Here is a 26433-nt window from a genome sequence, read left to right as displayed (position 1 = left end):
GAACTGTGCTGCTAGAGAAGACACTTGAGAGTCCCTGGGTCTGCAAGGAGATTAAACCAGTCAATCCTAAAGGAACTCAGTCCTCAACATTAATAGGAAGGACTGACGCTGAAACCAAAGCTCCAATCCTTTGGCCCCCTGATGTGAAGAGCCGACCCACTGGAAAAGACCCTGATGCTGGGAAAGACTGAAGGCAAATGGAGAAGGGGATGACAGAGGAAGAGATGGTTGGATGGCATCACTGACTCAACTGTCATGAATTTGAGCAAGCTTCGGGAGTTGGTGATGGGCAGGGATTCCTGGCGTGCTGCAGTCCATGGGGTCACAAAGAGTCAGACACAACTTAGCAACTGAACAGCAACTACAACAACATGAGAATAAATGTTTCTTGTCAGACCTGCAGCTGGTATGCACACATTGGTTTAGAACACTCTCCAACACAGATTGTCTCTAAGCTGATTAAGTCCGTCACAAGTGCATGAACCAAAAGGTAATGGATTCATCCTGGGATGGAACAGAATGTAACTTTGAACAGTCTGTAAAATTTGCAGAGTCTGTAATCCACTCAAGATTTCAAATAATAAAACATTCACCTAAAATTTAAAGCCTCTTGGAAAGTTGCCTATTATCTATGAAAACATTCCATAGATTTCTTTTCATAATCATTTTTCAGTGATAACACTGAGAGGGTAACAGGCAGGAAGGCCAGGGGTCTCCAAATGGAGGAAAGAGGCTACAAGTGCCAGACATTTTTATTTCTCTCAAGCGGCAGGAGGAAAAAAACCAGCGATATTTTTCTTCTCTATACAAATTTAAAAGGAGGTTTCTCTTAAAATGCTGTGTTGCCATGACACCTGGTTTCACCTGAAGCTAACTACTCTCAAATCTTGAGTTAACCAGTACATTGCTTTTTCTTATGGAAATGTTGTCTTAAGCTATGTTACTGTACCCCAGATTTTATCTCCAAGTTGGTTCTGCCAAATGGCCCAACCTACTTACTCAGGTATTGTTCCCATAATCTATGTAAATGAAACTATTTGTTGGTATTCTGCCCTTCTACAAGATTCAAGTCAGTCGTTTTATGACCAGGGATGAATTATCTGGTGCCATTCTAAATTTTATGACACTCCTTTCTTTTCATTAACAGACTGTGAGTGACTATATAACATACAGCTAAAGACAAGGAGGGGTGTACTCTTTTGCCCCCTTCTGATACCTATGTCAGAAGCTATCTCTATCTCCTTTATACTTTAATAAAACTTTATTACACAAAAGTTCTGAGTGATCCAGCCTGGCCCTGGATTGAATTCATCTCCTCCGGAGGCCAAGAATTCCAGCATCTTATGGTTCAGCAACAACCTTTCAACACTTTAACTCTTCAGTTGCTGATATTATTACCAAGATAAACTTGTCCTCATGGGTGTGGGAGATGAAGTGGATCCATTGTGATTGCTCTCTGGTCAAATGACTCTCGCAGTTTCTAATTATGTTCTATATCCACAATATTTATTTTTACATCCATTGAAGTCTACGTCTCAGATCTTTATGTACACCAAACAATAGATACCTGGTCAGTTCAGATTATATTAAACACTCTTTCCATAACTTTTCCAATGTCAATTGAATCAGAACAAGGTGAAGCCGGGAAAAGAGTTGAAATTTTAAATGATCTCTAAGGACCCTTAAAAAAAAAATTAGACAGAAATCCTAACCATTACTGGTCTATACAAAAGAATCACAATGTGTCTTTTTCATGAAATTGCAACAGTTGACTAACTAGAGTTGCAACAAGTTGGAATTATGCTTGATTTGAGTTGAAACAGTTTGCATGTGGGCATATGAGGATATATAGGATGATACATACTTAAGGAGGTAACAAGTATGAATCCAAAAATTTATAAGGTATGCTTTGTAAACAAAGGTGAAACATTTAACTTGTTTTCACTATCTCACCCTTCCAGACTTTGCCATCATCTACTGACCCCCTGTGGACTTCTTGGTTTAGTGCCCTCAGATTAAAACTAGTCATATGCATCTTGCTTAGCTGTGTTCTCTTTGTTTGCAATTGTTTATGTTTCTCTCTCCTAGTATGCTCTCATAAATGCCACTATCTGTATCACTTATTTTGTCTATAAGGTGGTCTCCTTCATTGTCCACTGTGTAACCATCCTCCGTGTATACAGATATTTACATGTCTATGTATATAGATATCTATGCCTATATGTATCTATAATAGATATTTATATCTGTATATACATAGATAGTTATGTTTATATGAACATATGTATTTATATGTCTATGTGTATAGATATTTATGTCTCTATGAACCTAGGTATTTATACATCTATGTACCTAGAATGTATATTTCTTTTTTTTTTCCATTTATTTTTATTAGTTGGAGGCTAATTACTTTACAATATTGTAGTGGGTTTTGTCATACATTGACATGAATCAGCCATGGATTTACATGTGTTCCCCATCCCGATCCCCCCTCTCACCTCCCTCTCCACCCAATTCCTCTGGGTCTTCCCAGTGCACCAGGCCCGAGCACTTGTCTCATGCATCCAACCTGGGCTGGTGATCTCTTTCACCCTAGATAATATACGTATTTTGATGCTGTTCTCTCGAAACATCCCACCCTCGCCTTCTCCCACAGAGTCCAAAATTCTGCTCTGTACATCTGTGTCTCTTTTTCTGTTTTGCATATAGGGTTATCATTACCATCTTTCTAAATTCCATATATATGCATTAGTATATTGTATTGGTCTTTATCTTTCTGGCTTACTTCACTCTGTATGATGGGCTCCAGTTTCATCCATCTCATTAGAACTGATTCAAATGAATTCTTTTTAACGGCAGAGTAATATTCCATGGTGTATATGTACCACAGCTTCCTTATCCATTCATCTGCTGATGGGCATCTAGGTTGCTTCCATGTCCTGGCTATTGTAAACCATGCTGTGATGAACATTGGGTTGCACATGTCTCTTTCAGATCTGGTTTCCTCAGTGTGTATGCCCAGACGTGGGATTGCTGGGTCATATGGCAGTTCTAATTCCAGTTTTTTAAGAAATCTCCACACTGTTCTCCATAGCGGCTATACTAGTTTGCATTCCCACCAACAGTGTAAGAGGGTTCCCTTTCCAAGGTGACTTTAAAAAACAGCCACTGAGGTTCTAAAATTTCATGTGCATCACAATCAACTGAAAATCTTGCTTAGAAAACATGAATTGCAGGGCCCCACTTCAAAATTTTCTGATTCATTGGGTTTGGGTGGGGCCTATGGTTTACAACAAATTGAATTCTTTTTTTTTTTTTTTTTAATTAGTTGGAGGCTATTACTCTACAATATTGTAGTGGTTTTTGTCATACATTGACATGAATCAGCCATGGATTTACATGTATTCCCCATCCCGATCCCCCCTCCTACCTCCCTCTCTACCCGCTCCCTCTGGGTCTTCCCAGTGCGCCAGGCCCGAGCACTTGTCTCATGCATCCAACCTGGGCTGGTGATCTGTTTCACCCTAGATAATATACATGTTTTGATGCTGTTCTCTTGAAACATCCCACCCTCGCCTTCTCCCACAGAGTCCAAAAGACTGTTCTGTACATCTGTGTCTCTTTTTCTGTTTTGCATAGATAGTTATGTCTATATGTACATATATATTTATATGTCTATGTGTATAGATATTTATGCCTCTATGAACTTGGGTATTTATACATCTATGTACCTAGAATGTATATTTCTATGCATATAGACATTTGTATATCTACATACGTAGACATTTATATCTCTCTCTGGACTTTTACATATCTATGTACCTAGATATTTATATTTATGTACACTTCTGTATATACAAATAGATGTCTTACCAGTATAACAGGGCCTGTAGAAAAAGGAACGCTCCTACAAAAAGATCTGACTCTGCAACTGGACAAAAATAAAATAGAAAATACATTCGATTCACCTGCCACCAACAACACATGGTATATCTATATTACTACAATATGAAATAAAGGTTACTTTAAAAAAATAATGCTTAGGGGGACTTCCCTGCAGTCCAGTGGTGAAGATTCTGTGCTTCAAATGCAGGGGGCGAGGGTTCGACACTTGGTCGGGGAACTAAAAACCCCACATGCCACATGGCACTGCCAGTAAATTTAAAAATTATTAAAATAAATAAATAAGAATGTTCAGAAAGAACACACAAGCTTTTCGGTGTTTCTTCAGGTATTTTCCATATTGAATTACAGTCTTGAGTTAAAACTTGAAAGTTTTCACTTTCAAGGTAATCACAACTGGGCATGAAAAACTCCTGACGCCTTGTGGCCATTCCCTGCAATAGCAACCTTAAAACTTAGGCTTATGAGACCATTTCACACAAAGATGGGCTCAGTAAAGGACAGAAATGGTATGGACCTAACAGAAGCAGAAGATATTAAGTAGGGGTGGAAAGAAAACACAGAAGAACTGTACAAAAAAGATCTTCATGAACCAGACAGTCACAATGTTGTGATCACTCATCTAGAGCCAGACATCCTGGAATGTGAAGTCAAGTGGGCCTTAGGAGACATCACTACAAACAAAGCTAGTAGAGGTGATGGAATTCCAGTTGAGCTACTTCAGATCCTAAAAGATGATGCTGTGAAAGTGCTACACTCAATCTGTCAGCAAATTTGGAAAACTCAGCAGTGGCCACAGGACTGGAAAAGGTCAGTTTTCATTCCAATCCCAAAGAAAGGTAATGCCAAAGAATGCTCAAACTACTGCACAATTGCACTCATCTCATACACTAGCAAAATGATGCTCAAAATTCTCCATGCCAGGCTTGAGCAACACGTGAACTGTGAACTTCCAGATCTTCAAGCTGGTTTTAGAAAAGGCAGAGAAACCATAGATCAAATTGCCAACATCCACTGGATCATCGAAAAACCAAGATAGTTCCAGAAAAAAATCTATCTCCGCTTTATTGACTATGCCAAAGCCTTTGACTGTGTGGGGCACAATAAACTGTGAAAATTCCCAAATGATGGGAATACCAGACCACCTGACCTGCCTCTTGAGAAATCTGTATGCAGGTCAAGAAGCAACAGTCAGAACCACACATGGAACAGCAGACTGGTTCCAAATCGGGAAAGGAGCATATCAAAGCTATATATTGTCACCCTGCTTATTTAACTTCTATGCAGAGTACATCATGAGAAATACCGCACTGGATGAAACACAAGCTAGATTCAAGATTGCTGGGAGAAATATCAGCAATGCAGATGGCACAACCCTTATGGCAGAAAGTGAAGAAGAACTAAAGATCCTCCTGTTGAAAGTGAAAGATGAGAGTGAAAATGTTGGCTTAAAGCTCAACATTCAGAAAACTAAGATCATGGCATCTGGTCCCATCACTTCATGGAAAATAGATGGGGAAACAGTGGCAGACACTATTTTGGGGGCTCCAAAATCACTGCAGATGGTGACTGCAGCCATGAAATTTAAAGACACTTACTCCTTGGAAGAAAAGTTATTACCAACCTAGAGAATATTTTAAAACGCAGAGATGTTACTTTGCTAACAAAGGTTTGCCTAGTCAAGGCTATGGTTTTTCCAGTGGTCATGTATGGATGGGAGAGTTGGACTGTGAAGAAAGCTGACTGCTGAAGAATGGATGTTTTTGAACTGTGGTGTTGGAGAAGACTCGAGAGTCCCTTGGACTGCAAGGGGATCCAACCAGTCCATTCTAAACAAGATCAGAGCTGAGTGTTCATTGGGAAGACTGATGTTGAAGCTGAAACTCCAATGCTTTGGTCACCTGATATGAAGAACTGCCTCATTTGAAAAGACCCTGATGCTGAGAAAGATTAAGGGCAGGAGGAGAAGGGGATGACAGAGGATGAGAAGGTTGGATGGCATCACCGACTCAATGGACACGAGTTTGGGTAAACTCCGGGAGTTACTGATAGACAGGGAGGCCTGGCATGCTACAGAACATGGGGATGCAAAGAGTGAGACATGACTGAGTGACTGAATTGAACTGATAAGGGGAAAGAACATGAAGAATAGGTATCTATATCTATATCTATATCAAGAATAGATAGCTATATGTATACCAGACCAGCTGGAATGTAAGGCATGCTGATGGTGACTGGTTCTGACTCTCAAGCCTACAATCAACTGAAGCTTGGAGTCTCCCACAGCCCAAGAACCTTAATGAACATGCCTGTAAAGTTAAAGTGTTAGTCACTCAGTCATGTCTGACTCTTTGCAACCCCATGAACCACCAGCCTCCTCTGTCCATGGGATTCTCCAGGCAAGAAGACTGGAGTGGACTGCCCTGCCCTCCTCTTAGAATCTTCCTCACTTAGGGGTTGAACCCGGGTCTTCTGCTATGCAGAGATTGTTTACCATCTGAGTCACCACAGAAGCCAGAACATGCCTGTACTCATAGATTAAAGCTTACCCAACTTTGTGGTTTACAGAGACACTGCTCTGGAAAGCTCCATGGTGTTTTCCATAGTTCTACAAGTAATACACATTTCCTTCCCATGAGCTTTTGCTGGGTTTTACCTTCTGGCTCTACACCCACCAAGAGGTAAACTCGCTTTTCTGGTAACATTTCTCCATCCAGACTCCCAACCACCACTCGATACTAATTCTACAGTCAGTCGCTTTGCTTCCAATACATGGAAGTCTCATTAATTTTCTGTGAGCAAAGCTACCTAAGGGCCAGAAACAGTGTCCCTATTTTATCTTGTGAAGCCAGTAGCCGTAAGGCAAACTCAGCTAAGTGGATCCACAGTCCTCCAGATCGATGCCTCGGCTTACAGAAAACACTTGCAAGGCTTTGAGGTTTTACTTATACCTCATTTCTGAAGGCTTTTCATACCTACATTAAATATACAGATGGCTCATCAGCGCCACTTCCACTTTCAGGTTAAAAATCCTCCAAGTTTTTTCTAACACACTTATTCCATGCGTTGTGTTTAAATCTTTGACCATACGGCGTTTATCTTGTGTCTCATCAGAATGTATTTAATTACACCGTTTTCCCTTGAATAATGCAGTACTCACCACATAAGAGTTCTTGCCAAAACTGGATTTGACAAGGTAGGGCACAGGGGGGCTTCGGATACACTCCGGGAGCACGGTTACAGTCTGGTGGAGCCGATATACCAGTTGAGGGCACTGGAAAGAAACATTCAGCCTGAGGACAACCCGCCCACTTGAGGATCCAGGCCTAAGAGGCCATGCCTGAAAACAAAGAAACCAGCCAAGATGCCCATGCGCGCTGGAGGCTTGACAGACAAGCCCACAGAGCAGCCAGTCCCCGAGCGGTGGGGCGGGGCCTCCATCGCGCTCTGCAACCTACGGCCGCCTATTGGCCAGACTGCCTCAGTCACAACGCCGATTGGTCGCTTGTGCCTGACAGGGTACAGGCAGGCTGCTGGCTCTTCATTCACCTCAGCGCGGAAGGACTGAACTTCGCTGAACCTCTAGCGCTCCTGGGGACAGGGTAGGCAGCGCGGCAGGACAGCGGGGAGGGTGACGGGAACGCATCCTGCGCAGCCCTCGTAAACCCTTAGCATGACGGCTTCAAATTTCGGAGGCCCGGAATCCCGTCAACTTTGAGTAACCTGAGTCCTAATCAGAAGGGGACTTGCGTCTCATAAGCTTCAGGGATTACAAGTCCCTTCACCCACAGAAACACCAAACCCCTTAGTGCTGCGACTCTCAAATACCTAGATTAACCCCAGTTCCCCTCAGCCTGAGGCACCCTAAAAATAGCACCCGCAGAGAGACCAAATTTCCTCAACCTCGCAGACCCTGAATCCCTCCGCCTGGGAGCTCTTAAAACTCTTCCTCCTCAAGACCCTAAGTGTCCTGCCTGTCGGAGACCTAAAGTCCCTTAATAAGAAACCCCCGATTTCCTCAGCCTCACAGATCCCAAGTTTTCTCACCCTGCGCATTCTACATCAGCCAAAAGATCCCCAGTCCCCTCTGTCTGAGGACCCTAGTTACTTCAGCCCTTGGGACCCAGATCTCCTCAAGCCGAGCGACTTGTCCCTTAGACTTAGAAGCTACGTTATGCCCAGATTTTTCTGAGTGTCCAGGAGGAGATCCTCAAAACCCTTCGTGGAGAAACATTCCCTCTGCTGTACTGGAACAGAGCCCTGATTTCAGCCTGACCCCAGTCCAGCAGTTAGGGGTTTCCGGGTCTCCTCAAAAATCCCTCCATCACCCACAGACACATCCCTCCCAGTGCCTTCCCTCAGAGGGGCTGAATTGTAGGGGAACGAAAGAAACCAAATCTAGTTCACATTAGGCTGGTCTGTCATATCTAGTCAGGATCCGTCCATCCCACGAATACCCTCACCCTGACTTTCCCCTCACCTTCCTGCCCTGGACACTCCACCCAAGGAAGAAAGACCAGGCCCTCGACACTGGTCTGGGCTATCTCAGCACCTTCTTCTTCCACAGGCACCTTGGCCTTGAGCACTCCAATGGTCATGAGGCCGAACAGGTCTCCAGAGGAGAGCACTGAGGGAGATTCCGGGAGAACAGAGCGGAAGCCCACGGTGAGAGTTGGAGGCGGCAAACCTGGGCTCTAAGCCAGCTCTATAGGAAGGACACGGCGCTGGTCCCTGAAGCACCACAGACTGGTTGCCCAGGCAACTGAGTGAACTCCCCTGTGACTGTACATAGGTTGGGAATGCCTGATCCTGTCTGAGATGGTGGGGTGGAGTGGGACAAAACAGGACAGTAGCTTCGTCAACTGCCCTGTGTCCAGGGAGAGTTAGGAAAATGCTCAGTGTTTGTTCAGTTAGGCAGGACACAGTCGGGAAGGAAAGCCTTCATCCCGGGTCTCACAAAGACCATCCAGTAGCTTCAGGCTACTCCCTGCACAAAAGGTGGAGGAGAAGGCTCAGCTCTAAGGTCTGACTTAGATTAGTAAATCACTGATGAAATCTATTATTTTCCTTAGGACAAAGATGCTTTCAAAGACATCTCCGTATACTTCTCCAAGGAAGAATGGGAAGAGATGGGAGAATGGGAAAAAATCCGATATAGGAATGTGAAAAGAAACTACGAAGCGCTGATTGCTATAGGTAACAGGAAGTCCTGGGCGCCTGTGAGCCCATGAAACAGGTCTTCACCCTCAGTGTTCACTTGCCGGCTCTTAGGTGGCTTCATCTGCTCACAGTTCCCTTTTGTGTGGAGACTAACCTGGAGGAAATGTGGACAGTTTTGTACCAAAGGGAGGTTGACCCTGCAGTGCAGAGCTCACCTCTTGCCTTATTCTAGATTCCCCCAGCCCGTCCCACTGATTCCCTGACTTTGTGACACTTCCCATTGCTTCTATGCTTTGTTTCTCCTTCTTAGGACAAATATTTTGCTTCTTTCCAGGTTTCAGAGCCACTCGACCGGATTTCATGCATCACCGCAGGCAGGTCATCAAACCCCAGGTAGATGACCCTGAGGATTCTGATGAAGAATGGACACCAAGGCAGCAAGGTGAGAGGCCAGGAGGATTTGGAGGTGTCTTCCTGAAACCAGCCTGGGCTTAGGTCTCACTACATCTCAGCCATTAGCAAAGAAAACATAATTTTCAGCATTCTGAAGTGGTTGTGGCTGAATATTTACATAAGTCTGAATGAAGATGAATGTATAGGTTTTCCAGTGTAATTCTCAAAAGTTTTATGGTTAAAATTTATCATTCTTTTTACAAAGAATTATTTTTGCTAAACATTCTTAGTGAAAGGCAGTTAAAGAAACCTTAGAAATAAATTCACCAAACAGATTTAATACTAATCTCATTGGTTATTGGATTAAATCTCTTCGATGAGGAAATGATTATCATATTATGTCAAGATTATTTATGTATGTATATAAAACAAAACCCATGATCTTCTTACCCTAAGGTTAAACTAATTCTTTATTTTGATTCTGGGAAAGTGTTTGAGAGAACTATTTATTCTCCATGATATTTCCCACATTTCACTGACCAGAGATGGCATCAGGTAAATAAAATGAAGTACACTTCTTTTATAAAGTGGAAGTGAGCAGCTCACTTCCTCTTCTGCTGCTCAGTTTAGAAGAGTTAATCTGCCTAGACTGCAGAAAACAAATTAGATATTTCTGTGATTCTCCATCTGTGGATTTCTGTTCTCCCAGATTTTTAAAAATTACTTATTTAGTTTTGGCTGCACTCGGTCTTCATTGCTGTCCATGGGCTTTCTCTGGTTGTGGTGAGTGTCTTCTCGTTGCAGAGCATGTGCAGGCTCTGTAGCTTGTGACACACAGGCTTAGCTGCCCCGCAGAAAGTGGAATCTTCCCGGACCAGCCATCAAACCTGTGTCCTCTGCATTGGCAGGCAGATTCTCATCCACTGTGCCCCAGGGAAGTCCCTCTGTTCCATTAGGTTATTAAAACTAGTGAAAGGGACATGAAAACGAACATTTGGTTGTCTGCAAAGGTTTTGACATAAGGAGAGATTCTTCATAGGGAATACATACGCCTTGGCTCACCATACACCTGCACGTCTTTATTTACCTTTTTAACAATTTCTGAGTGTGTGGTACACTGTTGCTAACTATGTGCACGTTAGTATTAGTGGCCATAGTGCTAATCGCTCAGTCATGTCTGACTCTGCGTACCCATAGACTGTAGCCCACCAGGCTCCTCTGTCCATGGGATTCTCTAGGCAAGAATCCTGAAGTGGGTTGCCATTTCCTGCTCCAGGTGATCTTCCCAACCCAGGAACTGGGCCTGCATCTGTTGCATCTCCTGCATTGCAGGTGGATTTTTTACCGCTGAGCCACAGGGGATATATACACATTGCTGTACAACAAATCTGTAGAAATGTTACATCTTGCGTGACTGAAGCCCTAACCCACTGAGTAACAATTCTCCAATCCTTCCTCCTCACAGTCCTTGGCAACCACGATTATATTTTCTGTTTCCATGGATTTGATTAATTTAGATACCTCATAGACGTGGAATCAGGCAATATTTGTCTTTTTTGATTGTTTCATTTCACTTAGTATAATATCATCAAGGCCCATCCATGATGGAGCATATGACAGAAATCTTTTTTAAGGCTTCAAAACATTCCATTGTGTGCATGTGGATATAAGAGCTATAACATATATCTTATATATAATCTTTATCTTTTATGCACCAATGAACATTTAGGTTGCTTACACATCTTGCCCATTGGGAATAATGCGGAAATGACCATACATGTGCCCACTACTTATTCAATAACTTGCTTTCAACTTTTTATGGAAATACACTTTTTAGTGGGATTCCTAGATCATACAGCAGTTCTAATTTTCTGTGGAAACTCCATACTGTTTTCTAGAAAGCTTGCAACATTTTACATTGCCAACAATAGTGTATAAGTGTTCCAATTTCTCCGTATCCTTACCAAGCTTGCTATTGTCTTCTTATAGATATTGCCCATCACAGAAGGTTTCAATTTGTATTTCCCTTTTGATTAGTAATATTGAGCATCTTTTCATATGTTTGTTGGCCATTTGTGTATTTTCTCTGGAGAAATGTCTATTCAATCCCTTCTCTCACTGTTAGTCAGCTCAGACTGCCATAACAAAGCAGACTGCATTCCTTAAACCACAGAAATTTGTTTTCTTACAAGGCTGGAGTGTGGAAATTTGATATCAAGGTGCCATCATGGTCAATTAGGGTCTCTTCCTGGCTTATAGGTAGCCTTCATACTGGTGTATGATTAGTAACTCCTTACCAGATGCATATTTTACAAATATTTTCTACCATCCTATAGGTGGCCTTTTCAACTCTGTTCAGTGTCCTTTTCTGCACAGAGGTTTTAAGATTAATCTCATTTGTCTATTTTTACTTTGTTACTAATACTTGTGCACTTGGCACCATATCTAAGAAATCATTGCTGTTTCAGCGTCCTGAAGCTTCACCCTTGTTGTCTTCTAAGAGTCTTATCAAGTCTTGCATTTAGGTCTTCAATCCATTCTGAATTGATTTTTCTTCAAGATGTAAGATGTTCATTATTTTGAATATGGTTATTTTGTTTCCCCAGCACCATTCATTACAGGGATTAAACTTTCCTCATTATCCTGACATCCTAGATGAAGATCATTAGACCATGTATCCAAGAGTTTATTTCTGGCTGTCTATACTGTTCCATTGATTGACATATCTGTCTTTATGCCAGCCAGCTTCCTCAGTGGCTCAGCAGGTGAACAATCTGCCTTCAGTGCAGGAGACACAGGAGATGCGGGTTCACTCCATGGGTTAAGAAGATCCCCTGGAGAAGGAAATGGCAACCCTGTCCAGTGTTCTTGCCTGAGAAATCCCCTGGACAGAGAAGCCTGGTGGGCTACAGTCCAAAAGGTCACAAAAAGTCAAGAAGACTCAGCGACTAAGGATACATTTTTTGCCAAATCTACACTCTTTTGGTTCCAGTACCTTTGTAGTATATTCGGAAATCAGAGGCTTCCAGCTTTGCTGTTCTTTCTAAGATTGCTTTGCCTATTTGGGGTGCTCTGAGATTCTGTGTTAACTGTTGGATGGATTTTCTATATCTGAAAAAAATTCCATTGGGATTTTAATAGGAATTGCATTGAATCTTTAAATTGCTTTGGGTAGTATGAACAGCTTAATAATATTAAGCCTCCAAATCCATAAACATGAGACACCTATCTATTTATTTATGTCAGATTCCTTTCAGCAATATTTTGTAGTTTTCAACATATAAGTCTTTCATCTCCTTAAGTTTACTCCTAATTACTTCATTCTTTTCAATGCTATTATAAATAAGATTATTTGTCCAGTGGTTAAGACTCCACACTCCCAATGCAGAGAACATGGGTTCAGTCCCTAGTCAGGGAATTAGATCCCACATGCTGCAACAAAGACCTGGCACAAACAAATAAATAAAAATAAATATATTGTTTTTTAATTTAGCTGTTCAGTATAGCTTTAAAAAAATAAAAAATAAATAGGATTGTTTTCTTACTTTCTGGAATGGTCATTCTTCATGCATGGAAAGATATTTGAATGTTGATTTTGTACCGTGCAACTTTCTGTGCAGGATTTTTGTGTTTGTGGATTTAAAGATATTTCTGCACATAAAACCATGCCCCTGTGAACAGACATAATTTTACTTCTTTCTTTCCAAATGGAAGTCTTTTGTTTCCATTTCTAACCTAAAGCCCTGGCTAGCAGTTCTAATATTATGGCGAACAGAAATGTAGATATCAGGCATCCTTGCCTTTTTTTCTTGATCGTAGAAGTTTTCAGCTTTTCACTGATGACTAGGATGTTGGAGATAGACTTTCAATATATGACCTTTATTATATTGCAGTAACTTCCTCGTATTTCTACATTGATGAGTACTTTTGTCATGAAAGGCTACTAAATTTATTAGATACTTTATGAACATCAGATGAGGCACAGATGAAGTTTCATTTTTTTTTTTTTTAATTTTAAGAAAATTATGTAATGCTCCCAGTGGAAGCACAGAAGTTGATGATACAGAAATCATCTTCCATTCCTCCTTTGGTAATCATTGTCTTTGTCACTCTCTGGCTTAGATTTATGTCTCCTTAGTTAGAATACCCAGAGTTTGGAAATATTTACCAACCAAAACACTGATTCTCACCATTTTTTAGGTAAACCTTCTTCGATGCCCTTCAGAGTGGAGCACAGTAAACACCAGAAGGTGAGTATTTCCCAAATCCTGTTGCCAAAATGTCCTCCTCATGGATCCAGTCACAGGTGAGAATAGGAGAAAACACAGAGATCCTGGAGACGGCTGCCTTCCTGCCCTGGATCTTTAGCACACTGTCTGATATCATCACCACCTTTACAGTTAGTAAGAACAACAGCAGTAGTAGGCAGTTCTGTTGTTACACTATTTTCATAATATTTCAGACTTTAAGCATTTTATGTGAATAAACTTACCTAAACCTTAAATCAATCCTACAGTACCTATAAGTAGGTATATAGCTATCACCATTATAGATCCCAAAAATGAGGTAAAAAACATTTGATTATATGCCTGAGATCACAGTATCACTGGTAGTGCAATCTAAACCAATGCACATTCTCTAAACCCCTTACAAACTGATTAAAACTTCCATAGTTCTATGAAGCTTATTCATACATTTTTATATCATTCATCTGAGAGATGTTTTCAACCTCAGTTCTTTTGTGCTGTGCTAGGCAGGGATATGCTAAGACATCTGACTAAGGGAAGCTAAGGACATGCTGGGCAGTTTGTAGAGTGGATGGTCCAAGATGAAGAAGGAGACAGGATCCCTACCTCAGAGCCTCCCACTCCAAGAAGAGGAAGCAGCTCGCCACCCTGAGAAGCCTCAGGTTTATGACTGAAAAGCAACAAATAAGAAAATAACAGAAGGACATCACATAGATTACCCACTTTTGAGTAGAAACTCACCATCTGGGCATCATTTCAAATGCTCCTTCTTGCAGGAGGAGTAACAGCTCCTCCTCTGAGCTCTAATAGGCAACTCTCCTGTTTGGAATCATTTGTTTAGCCTGCCCCTGTGTTGTGAGCTTTGGGAAGCTAGCCCACACCCATTCATTCTCAGAAGTCCAGGCCCAGCTCAAAGCCCCTGAGGGCCCCCTGAATGTTTTGTGAATGAGTGACTCCACATTTAAGCATTCATCTAGGAGTAGAAAGGTCAAAGATTGCTGAAGATAGTGTCTGTGAGCTAGACTTCAAATATAGATGCAGTTTAGGGAATAAATTGATATCAGGGATGTACGCTCACGTTCTTACTGTATTAAATAGCTCACACAACAATTTGTTGAAGGTTATTAAATTTCATGTCCACTATAACATTAAGAATTAGCCTGAATACCAATTCATGGATCAGGAAACTGAGGAGAATCAGCTAGTCATACAGCCTTGTTCAAGAAGAACTGATGTGACCAGGTACTTTAATTCCAAACATTGTCTCTAGGATATGGCAACCTGCAACTTTCATCTCATTTTCTTTATTGTCTAAATGTGTTTCTGCCGATCGTCTTTTCTCTTCTTAATCTCACTGCTTTGTCACCTTATTTTCCAGATGTGTTTTGTCCCCTCTGTAATTTTCCATACTTCCTCATCCATCAAAGGGCCACTAATTAATACAACCCCCCCAGATCTCTCTACGAGCACTTACCCTCTTCTTTCCCTGACCTCCAGCTATTCTCCCTGCCTTGCTCTCATTTTTATGCAGAAAGTTGAAGGGGAAGAACCTTAAGATATGAATTCTAGTTTTGATTCACTATCCACCTAGGTCCTTTTGTTACATTCCAGTGTTCAGGCCCCCCCCCGCCCCGCCCCCAAATCAGGTATTTCCAATAATTGTCAAAGTATTAACTAAAGTCATGCATGTGAAAACACTTCATAAAGTCCTAAAGAACTAAAGAAATGCCTGTTGTCTTTTACTCACATGGAAGAGAATGTCCAGGGCACCATTAAGTAAGGAATCTAGTTTGAAGGAATTGCCTGGAGTAGCAAAATTGCTGAAAACAAGTGGCTCCAAGCAGGCTCAGAAACCAGTGCCCCATCACAGAAAAGCAAGGACCCCTGGACAGCACCCCAGACAAAAAGTCGGTAAGAGAAATTTGGGGAGCTCCTCTAATTAGTTGCTCTAATCCCTGTAGAAAAACTAAGTATGGCCTAGGTGTGTGGCATGGACTTTCGGTAGGCATGGGTTTAAGGTGGACTGATCTGAGACATGAAGTTAGCACTGGGGCCTTGGGAAAATCTTATTCATTTTCTGAGGTCCCGATTGCTATCTGTAAAGTGAAGATAAGGATACATAACTCATAGTGCTCGAAAGCCTTACATTAAATGCAAAAGTCTGACACCTACAAGTAGTTCAATAAACCCATCTGTGATGATGGGAACTGTGCTTTGTTAGTGTTTATGCCCAGATCTCTGCTCAGTGCCTTACATGTCATGTGCCCTTAGCATATCTTTTCTGAGTAGATGTGTTGGTGAACTATTTCCTAAGTAGGATGGTTGGGAAGTTAAACCTACTAACGGGAAGTGCAGGATGCTATCACTGAACTGGGCATCTCTGGTCAGTGGAGCCTCAGTATCCTGAACCAGTAGTTAAAGGGAGAAGAAACAAAGTATAGAGAATGGACTTCCTGGGGGTGAAGTGCTTAAGGCTCCCCACTTCCACTGCAGGAGGTATGGGTTCCATTCCTGGTCAAGAAACTATGATCCCACAAGCCATGCAGTGTGGCCAAGAAATAAATAATGTAACATGAAAACATAAAATTACAAAAGTAAAAGTTTGAAAACTACATGTGAGAAAGTTTTAACAAAGTGTATAGATGGACAGGTAGGAGATCTCACAGTTTGTGATAAAACAGGGACTAACTCCCCAGACCCCACCGGCCTTGCTTAGCTTCTGTTCTCCATCTTAGAACTCAGAAGAAAGGAGACTGGAGTGAAGAGGTACAGTCTACGAGAAAGAAAGGGCCACGTGTACCAAGAGGTCAGCGAGCCCCAGGATGACGACTACCTCTGTGAGTGACCCTGTTGGCCCACTCACGGAGAAGGGGCTACGAGGCCTTGGTCCACTAACCTCACCTCACCATTTGGTCCCCCGGCCATCCCCTTCCTCTATGACTTGGGGTGCAGGATCAAGGCCAAATGCCATGAATGCCCCAGTTTTTTCTGAAGGGCGTTACGACCAGCAACATCACGATACCTCCTCTCATCCCTGTTCTCACCTCCAGATTGTGAGGAGTGTCAGAACTTCTTCATCGACAGCTGTGCTGCCCATGGGCCCCCAAGCTTTGTAAAGGACTGTGCAGTGGAAAAGGGGCATGCCAACCGCTCAGCCCTCACTCTGCCCCCTGGGTTAAGCATCAGACTGTCGGGCATCCCTGACGCTGGGCTTGGAGTGTGGAACGAGGCGTCCGATCTGCCGCTGGGCCTGCACTTTGGCCCCTATGAGGGCAAGATCACAGACAATGAAGAGGCCGCCAAGAGTGGATATGCTTGGCAGGTGAGAAGCACCTGTTTCCCTGTCCTCTGGCCTCTAACCGCTTGTGTGTGGTGGGGGGTACTTCATGTCTACATGCGAGGACGCACATGGTGATAACATGGATGGCAATGACACAGTCAGTCCTGTGTACTGTGTGCCCTGGGCGTGAACACAGGACTTCCCTCTAAAGGTCAGAGGAGAGGTGGGACCACAGTGTACAGACACACAGGAGTTCCATCTAAAGGTCAGAGGAGAGGTGGGACCACAGTGTACAGACACTCTGGACTTCCATCTAAAGGTCAGAAGAGAGATGGGAACACCTTGGTACACACTCACAGGACTTCTATCTAAAAGTCAGAGGAGAGGTGGGAACACAGTGTACAGACACTCAGGAGCTCTATTAAAGGTTACTGCAGATGTGGGACCAGAGTGTACAGACACACAGGACCTCTATCCAAAGGTCAGAGGAGAGGTGGGACCACAGTGTACAGACACCTAGGACCTCTATCTAAAGGTCAGAGGAGAGGTGGGAACACAGTGTACAGACACTCAGGACCTCTATCTAAAGGTCAGAGGAGAGGTGGAACCACAGTGCACAGACACTCAGGACCTGTATCTAAAGGTCAGAAGAGAGGTGTGAACACAGTGGTCCAGGCACACAGAAGTGACTCCTCCCTTGTGGAGCCCTTGCCTTCAATGAACCAAGAGACTCAGACTTGGAATGATGAGTAAGGGCTTACCGTGTGGTCCGACTGGCAGTTGAATCCAATCAGGCTCAAAAGCATCAATGACTACAGAGGGAAATAGCTCTTCTATTGCTTCCTACCGATTAAAAAAAAAAAAAAAAGACATCTTGTAACTCTTTTTCTGACACTCAGATAACCAAAGGGAGGAACTGCTACGAGTATGTGGATGGAAAGGACACGTCTTGGGCCAACTGGATGAGGTGAGTGCAGTGAGTCTGCAGTGTGTAGACATCAAGATTCCTTCCATCCCCCGCCCCTTTCCTTCTCAACCCGGCTCCCTCAACAGCTTTCACATCTTCTTTCCTCTTTTCCCTCCATATCATGTTCTTTCATTTCAAAAGACACTAGAAAGAGGGAAATAAAAATATGGCATGTGCCGTCAAGATACAAGTCTATATGCTGAACAAAACTGGTGGACTTGAAAACAACTTGAGGAGTCTAGATTCACCAGGAACACTTTAACTCACTTAATGGACACTTACCACGCACTTTATGTTTCAGTTTAGACAGTGAACTTCGTTACTGAAGCAGATCACACAACCCATGTCCTTTTGGAGAACAGACTGCAAACAGACATTAGCCAATTGATTTTAGGAACAGTAACCTTATTTTTTTCTCTTTGAGTAACTACACAGCGCCAGGAAAACCTAATACAGGAGACCTTGACTCTATGTGAGCAACAACCTCCTCAGGCTTGGTTCCAGTGAGAAGTGGGCCCTGAGGCCTCAGAAGGAATGGGGGGCAGGATGGCTCTGAGTGGGGCCATTCTCTGAGGGCCTCTCCTTTCATCAGGGCAGGCAGACAGTGAACAAACAATTACTGTTCCGTGTCTCAAGCTATATCAGAGCTCTCTCCAAGTGTCCGTGGGAGAGGGTAGGCAAGCGAATAGGACCCTGGATACACGTGGGGAGATGGGAGAAAGCCTCGGGAGAGAAGGCAGGCTGGGGTGAGTGCTGAGGGCTGCGTGTTAGCCAAGGAGCACCAAGTCCTGTGGATGGAAGAGAACTTAATTCAGAGTTTAGAGGAGCTGGAGGTCACCAGCCTCACGCACAGTCCAGGTGGAGACGAGTCTGGAACTGGGCTCCGGAAAATGGCTAATTAGGTAAGGAGAGAAAGGCATGGGAATTCACATGGCCTGGTTGAAGGTGTGAACAGAAGGTCCACATGAGGGGCGGCCTCAGAGGCGGAAGGCAAGGAGCTGGGCATGGTCGGAGAGTGGAGGGCACTCATCTCTTGAGGTTTCTTTCCCTTTCCCGGCCTCGCCCCCAGGTATGTGAACTGTGCCCGGGACGATGAGGAGCAGAACCTGGTGGCCTTCCAGTATCACGGGCAGATCTTCTACCGAACCTGCCAGGTGGTCAGGCCGGGCTGTGAGCTGCTGGTCTGGTACGGGGACGAGTATGCTCAGGACCTTGGCATCAAGCGGAACAGCAGGGGGAAGAGTGAGCTCGCGATCAGGAGAGGTGAGTGTCAGCCCTCTTCCAGCACCCCACCCCATCCTGGGAGCCTCCATGGTCCGATTTAGAAGCAAAGGACAATCCAGTCCAAAGTCAGTTGAGTTGCAAATAAAATGCCTCAGTATTTGATTCTTTTCATATGATTGTTAGGAAAAATTTTTATATTAAAAATGCTAGTTCTAATTTTTAATATTTCATGTAAAATAATATGTAACATCTCCTTCTGCTGAAAGGCTTAGGAGCAAAAGGCAAGTTTTCTAGCACCTACCAGCTCTCTGCCCTTTATCTCTTTCTTCCTTAATTTCTCCCATTATTTTTTTTTAAACTAAAATAAAGACATTTTATTTTAAAATATTTATAGGGCAAAGATATTTTAAGAGTCACACTAGGAAATTTATGAATGACATCTGCCAATTTAAAGAAAGTAAGTGGAATTCCTTAGTCATCAGTATTTTTTTAATTAATTAATTAATTTATTTATTTCATTTATTTTTATTAGTTGGAGGCTAATTACTTTACAATATTATAGTGGTTTTTGTCATACATTGACATGAATTAGCCATGAATTTACATGTATTCCCCATCACGATCCCCCCTCCCACCTCCCTCTCAACCAGATCCCTCTGGGTCTTCCCATTGCACCCGGCCTGAGCACTTGTCTCATGCATCCAGCCTGGGCTGGTGATCTGTTTCACCCTAGATAATATACATGTCTCAATGCTGTTCTCTTGAAACATCCCACCCTCGCCTTCTCCCACAGAGTCCAAAAGTCTGTTCTGTACATCTGACTCTTTTTCTATTTTGCATATAGGGTTATCATTACCATCTTCCTAAATTCCATATATATGTGTTAGTATACTGTAATGGCCTTTATCTTTCTGGCTTACTTCACTCTGTATAATGGGTTCCAGTTTCATCCGTCTCATTAGAACTGATTCAGAGGAATTCTTTTTAATGGCTGAGTAACATTCCATGGTGTATATGTACCACAGCTTCCTTATCCATTCGTCTGCTGATGGGCATCTAGGTTGCTTCCATGTCCTGGCCATTATAAACAGTGCTGTGATGAACATTGGGGTGCACACATGTGCAGTGATGTGCATTCAGTTACTGTTCCAGTCTGTTGTCATGTGAGTTCACACTCTGTGCCAGATGGGGCTCCACGCACCAAAACAGACAGAACCACTGCCCTGGGGCAGCAGGGGCTTCATACCAGACAGGGGCTGGTGCTCTGAGGAAAACCAGCGCAGGGAGCGTACCTCGGGTCAGCGTGAGCAGAGGGTGGGGTGTGGTGCAGGACGGTGGGGCAGGGTCTCTGCAGAGATAACACCTGCGGGAAAGGATTCCAGGCAGGGGAGCAGCCAGTGCCTCAGACCCAGGGCCAGGAAGAGAGGCCATGCCAGGGGTCGCAGGAGTAAGCACAGGGGGAGAGGAAGGAGGCTGGACGGGACACGGAAGCTTCAGGGCCTGTGTCCACGTGCAGGCCCCAGGGGCCTTCCTGGGTGACACAGAACAACCGCGAGGCTTTCAGCTGCAAGCGGCATGTTCTCTGTGCTAAGACGATGCTTTGGTTCACTTTTGGGAAGAGACAGCAGCGGGGAGTCCCCTCAGAGGTCAGTTCCTTGCCAGACATGAGGGGAGACTGGGCTGGCTGAAGATGCTTGGGAATGAGGGTGTGAAGAATCTGGCTGGAGATGTATTTTTAAATAGGGCTTCCTAGTGCATGCTAAGTGGACTAAGCCTGAATGAAATAAATGCGGTATGAATACTGCTGAGGCTTGAGAAAGGATATGCATTTATTTTATGATTTATGGGAAACTGAGAGAGGAGCAATTTGTGAACCAATTGGGGCAGCAGGAGCCAGAGACCTATGGTCAGTGGGACCTGGGCCGCTCGGTCTCATCCAGTCTCAAACCCACTTCCTGCAGAGATCGGCACAAAGGCTGCTCTTTGAACAAGGAGCCTCAAATTCAGCTTTACTCACCTGCTCTAACCACCCCCTGTGCTGCCTCCCATATGCAGAGAGCTCCAGGCCAGGCACCCCTAACTTAACAGACCCTTTACCCTCACAGGAAGCCTCTCAGGAGATTCCACCTAAGTCATCAAGTCTTATCTCTCAGTAGGGTAAATACCTGTGGCCACTGTGACGTAACTTTTCAGATAACTACACGCAGGGAAAGTCCCTGCGATCCATCTCCTGATGGAGAGACACTGCCTCTGATGCTGCTGGAAGGTCCCTATCTGGGTGATATGTAGAAAAGGCCCTTGACATCAGCTTCCTGGATTTCTGTAGATGTAGAGAATAAGAGTGGAATGGAAAAGTGGACTGTAAAGACACACTCAATGGGAGACAAATCCTGCCCTGTCAACACTTAGATGATTACTGGGGAGGGCCTGACCATGGCAAACCAGCTACCTGACCAAAAGCTTCCTCTTTCAGCAGAACCGAAGCCCAAGATCCACCCATGTGCCTCCTGCTCTCTGGCCTTCTCCAGTCAGAAATTCCTCAGCCAACACATCCAACGCAGTCACCCCTCTCAGACCCTCCTGAGACCATCTGAAAGAGACCTCCTTCAACCAGAGGATCCCTGCCCAGGCAATCAAAATCAGCGATATTCAGATCCACACAGCCCAAGCGAAAAACCTGAGGGCCGGGAGGCCAAGGACAGGCCCCAACCTTTGCTTAAAAGCGTAAGGCTGAAGAGGATTTCAAGGGCCTCTTCCTACTCATGCAGAGGACAAATGGGGGGTTCTGGGGTGCATGAGAGAATGAAAGACGAGCCCAGCACAAGCCAGAAACTGAATCCAGAGGACACAGGCACATTTCTCACGGGGGCAGGGGTCTCAGGGATTATGAGGTTCACGTACGGAGAGTGTGGGCAAGGCTCCAAGGACAGGTCAAGTCTCACCACACACGAGAGGACACACACAGGGGAGAAGCCCTATGTTTGTGGCGAGTGTGGACGAAGCTTCAGTAAGAACTTCAACCTCATCACACACCACAGGACACACACAGGGGAGAAGCCCTATGTTTGCGGGGAGTGTGGGCGAAGATTCAGTCAGAAGTCCGTCCTCGTCAGACACCAGAGGACACACACAGGGGAGAAGCCCTATGTTTGCAGGGAGTGTAGGCGAAGCTTCAGTCAGAAGTCCGTCCTCATCATACACCAGAGGACACACACAGGGGAGAAGCCCTATGTTTGCAGGGACTGTGGGCGAAGCTTCAATGATAAGTCAAATCTCATCTCACACGAGAGGACACACACAGGGGAGAAGCCCCATGTTTGCAGGGACTGTGGGCGAAGATTCAGTCAGAAGGCCCATCTCATCATCCACCAGAGGACACACACAGGGGAGAAGCCCTATGTTTGTGGGGAGTGTGGGCGAAGCTTCATTCAGAAGTCAGATTTCATCATCCACCAGAGGACACACACAGGGGAGAAGCCCTATGTTTGCGGGGAGTGTGGGCGAAGCTTCCGTCAGAAGTCAGCCCTCATCACACACGAGAGGACACACACAGGGGAGAAGCCCTATGTTTGTGGGGAGTGTGGGCAAAGCTTCAGTAAGAACTTCAACCTCATCACACATCAGAGGACACACACAGGGGAGAAGCCCTATGTTTGCAGGGAGTGTGGGCGAAGCTTCAGTCGGAAGTACCTCCTCATCACCCACCAGAGGACACACACAGGGGAGAAGCCCCATGTTTGCAGGGAGTGTGGGCGAAGCTTCAGTCAGAAGTCCCATCTCATCTCCCACAAGAGGACACACACAGGGGAGAAGCCCTATGTTTGTGGGGACTGTGGGCGAAGCTTCAGTCAGAAGTCCGTCCTCATCAGACACCAGAGGACACACACAGGGGAGTAGCCCTATGTTTGCAGGGAGTGTGAGTGAGTCATGACCAACAAACCACACCTTAGCCACAGGAGGATTACTGCAGCCACCCCATGCCTCAGCTCTAAGGGGGCCTCAGAGGAGGCTTGTGACCCGTTACTGTCCCCAGGAGTATGAAGAGAGACTTCCCAGGTGGCCCAGTGGCCAAGACTCCAATGCAGAGACCCACGTTCAATACCTGATTGGGGAACTAGCTCTCACAGGCTGCAACTAAGACACAGCACAGCCGAATAAATAAATATATGATAAACATTGTAAAGAAAGAGTGTGATAAGCACAGAATTACTTTTTAAATAGACCTTCCACTTTCGTGACAGCAGAGGAGGTAGATAAACAGCAGAGGGTTTCTTAAGTGTTCTGGAGATGTTCATGCCAATTGCCTTCGTGGTATTTTAGGTCTCCTTTTCTAATAAATTTTGTCTCCAAACAAATCTGAAGCCCAGACTATGTACTCATTCCCCCCTTATCACTGACAGTAGTGGGGTCCAGTTGTAGCTGAACCCCGGGGAAGGCATAATTCTGGAGCCAAGTCAGTTAGGTCACTGGACAGTCAATCCTGGGTCCAGGGAGAGGAATGCACAGTGGAGTCAGACTCACCAGAGAAGGGAATTCCCTGGCCTCCTGGGAAGTGTGGCCTCTCCTCCTTATAGACCTCGACTCTCCTTTGGCCTCTCCTGGTAACCCTCTGGGTCCCTCTGACTTCTGTAGCTGCAAAGGTGAAGGCCACGTGCACGTGTGTGTGTGAGCGCGCTCGCCTGACTCAGCATGGTCCGTCTGGTCTCTGCCGCTCCTTCGGGGTCATCACAGCATCTGGACTCCAGATGCGACCACAGGGGTCCAGTTCTCAGCCCTGCCCCCAGCAGCTGCGTGAGCTGGGGCAAGATGCTGAACCTCTCTGTGTCTCTAATCTCACTGTGATACAAGGTGGGAGCACCAGCATTTTGGTCTGATGCGTAAGCACAGGCGGAATCTGGCAGAGGCTAGCTGAGAACGCAAACCCCACCTTTGCTGTCTTTTGTGTTTTTTTTTTTTTTTTTTTTTAATATTTTTTATTTTTTTAATACAAGGATAATTGCATTGCAGAATTTGTTTTCTGCATGTCCCCCAGCCCCCACAACTTCCAGGTCTTCACAGCTAGACGAGGAAGGGGCCATTCAGGCACTAGGACGCCCTGATGAGGGGGTGTGAGGTCAGGGGTGCTAAGGGAGGGCGACCTCCCTTCCAACCGCTGCTGTTCCTGCTGAGCTGGGCAGCCCCAGAGCCCGTCCACAGACAGGCAGTCCCCACATTCATCCCCCTGCCGAGAACAGAGCCTGGAGCCGCGTTTGCATGAAATCCCTGACCGTCCCCCATCCTACCCCCACACGGAGGGTCCTTGAAGACCACACCGCGGCTTCTCTCTGCATGGGCCTCGTACCTGTGCCCGTGCGCTCTGGGCAACGCTGTCACGACCCTGAAATTCTTAACCATGGAATACTTCATCCTTACACTTCCCTTTCATGAGCGAAGTCTGATGGGCCCCGGGGTGAGCTATGAGCAGGGCAGATGCACACACAGCACAGGTCCTGGGGTGACCAGGCTGCACAAGGGGACAAAGTGGACACAAAGCCCATTCACCCTGGGTGAGTGAGGGTGGGGACAGCACCAGGAAGCCACGCTTACTTAGAACGGGAACCGAGCTCTGACACAGAGTGGAGGTAATGGGGTTCTTAAGGTCGACCACACCCTCCCCTCTGTGAATGACCTCTGCCCTGGCCTGATCCTTCCAGAAGGGGTTCAGGAGGCTGAAGTCCGCCCGGTCACCAGAAGACACCAAGGGGAGAGTGGGCCACGGGGAGGGGGGGGGGAGGATGCGAAGTCCAGGACTTGGGGCAACGGCCCTCAGTTCCCTCCGTGTGCCAGGCTTGTGAAGCGTCTCTACATGAACCGTGTCAGTAATAACCACCCACTATTATTTTCCGGTTTCTATGCTTTCTTAAAGGAACGTGTTTGTCTGTGGCTTGGTTTCCCTACAGGAAGGGAAGCCACGTAAACTCCCCGTCTTCTGTGGCTTCAGGCCGGGGCAACGGGAGGGAGAGTTAGGGGTGGTGTAGGCAGAGGGGCTTCAACTGAAGAACAGTGGGGATCCAGAAACCTGCAGGGGCTTCTCACCTGCACCTCCCACCAGAGCTGCGCCTGGAATCCCCTGGAAGGCTGAGCAGGTCAAACCTTCTCCCTCCCATCCCCTCCGCTCCCCTCCCCTCAAAAAGCTGACTCCTGGGGCCAGCCCAAAACACCCCCAAATCCCCCATCACCCAAGCCCCACACAGGCCCTCCCTCACAGATGTGGGATGACCTGGATGGTGGCACAGATGGTGTGTGACCCCAGAGCTGGGGGTCTCAGCTGACCTTGAGCAAGGGGGTTGATGCTTTACACAGCCTCCCAGCCCAGGGAGCTGCCAGCAGCCACAATCCACGATCTGAACCAGAGCTGGGAGATGGGGAGTGGGGATGCGAGCTCTCTGAGGTCCCATCCTGTCCCCAGGACAGCGGCCAGGTCCCACCTGACACCGGCACTGCCCTGCACGGTCACACAGGACACCAGCAGTCACGGGACGGACAGCCAGCTGCCTCCGCCGCACACTCCACCCTGACCACGGCGGCCCCGTGGCTGTACCAGCCCCGCCTGCGCGCGGCTCTGCTTGGCTGCCTGGGCTCGGGGACCCTGGGTGAGTCGGTGAGGGCAGAGCTCCAGAGGCCAAGCCTGTCTTCAGCCACCAGACCTGCCCTGCTTACTGGACTCATGAGCCCAGCCAGTATCTGAAGCCAAGATGCCTTTGGGAGAATGACACCCAGACGCTGACCTCAGAGCTCAGACTCCTGAAAACTTACTAAACAGATTATTTATAGTCTTTTTTTAAATAGGATGTTGGCAGGAAGCGGGGAGGGGAATGACTCCCTTGGTGGTGCTGTGGTTAAGAATCCACCTGCCAATGCAGGAGACACGGGTTCAATCCCTGATCTGGGAAGACCCCACGTGCCGTGAAGTAACTAAGTCCGTTCACAACTACTGCAGTCCAAGAGCCTAGAGCCCCTGCTTCCCAAACAGAGCAGCCACCACAGGGAGAAGTTCAGCGCAGAAACGAGAGAGCAGCCCCCACGCCCGACAGCCAGAGAAAAGCCCACACAGCAGCGAAGACCCAGCAAGCCGAAAATAAATAAATAACCTTGCTTTAAGTAGGAGATCGCATCATTCTCTGCTGACCAGAGCCTAGGACTCAGCTCCCAACAGAGGGGGCCACGTTCAATCCCTGGTCAGGGCACTAGATCCCACATGCTGCAACTGAAGGCCCTGC

General features: G+C 45.7%; 1 protein-coding gene across 1 annotated transcript; it reads left to right on the top strand.

Annotated features, from left to right (window-relative positions):
- The first annotated feature begins 8499 nt into the window (after positions 1-8499).
- On the top strand, positions 8500-23071 carry LOC133044515 (histone-lysine N-methyltransferase PRDM9-like). Its single transcript, XM_061125897.1, has 10 exons — positions 8500-8568; positions 8976-9099; positions 9398-9505; positions 13657-13706; positions 15458-15614; positions 16439-16540; positions 16754-17025; positions 17883-17950; positions 19020-19213; positions 21651-23071. Exons 1-10 carry the CDS (start codon positions 8500-8502, stop codon positions 23069-23071), a joined length of 2565 nt encoding a protein of 854 aa, XP_060981880.1.
- Positions 23072-26433: the final 3362 nt, after the last annotated feature.

The sequence above is a fragment of the Dama dama genome, chromosome 23 (assembly GCF_033118175.1).
Source record: "Dama dama isolate Ldn47 chromosome 23, ASM3311817v1, whole genome shotgun sequence".
Classification (NCBI taxonomy): Eukaryota; Metazoa; Chordata; class Mammalia; order Artiodactyla; family Cervidae; genus Dama; species Dama dama.
Note: the sequence above shows the minus strand (reverse complement) of the source record. Positions and strands in the feature narration are given on the sequence as shown.

Excerpts from the sequence above, each read along its gene's own strand:
- LOC133044515 (XM_061125897.1), top strand. The coding sequence starts at position 8,500 with ATGAGGCCGAACAGGTCTCCAGAGGAGAGCACTGAGGGAGATTCCGGG. Across the intron at positions 16,541-16,753 it reads CCAGGATGACGACTACCTCT|ATTGTGAGGAGTGTCAGAAC; the intron begins GTGAGTGACCCT and ends TCTCACCTCCAG. Across the intron at positions 17,951-19,019 it reads TCTTGGGCCAACTGGATGAG|GTATGTGAACTGTGCCCGGG; the intron begins GTGAGTGCAGTG and ends CCTCGCCCCCAG.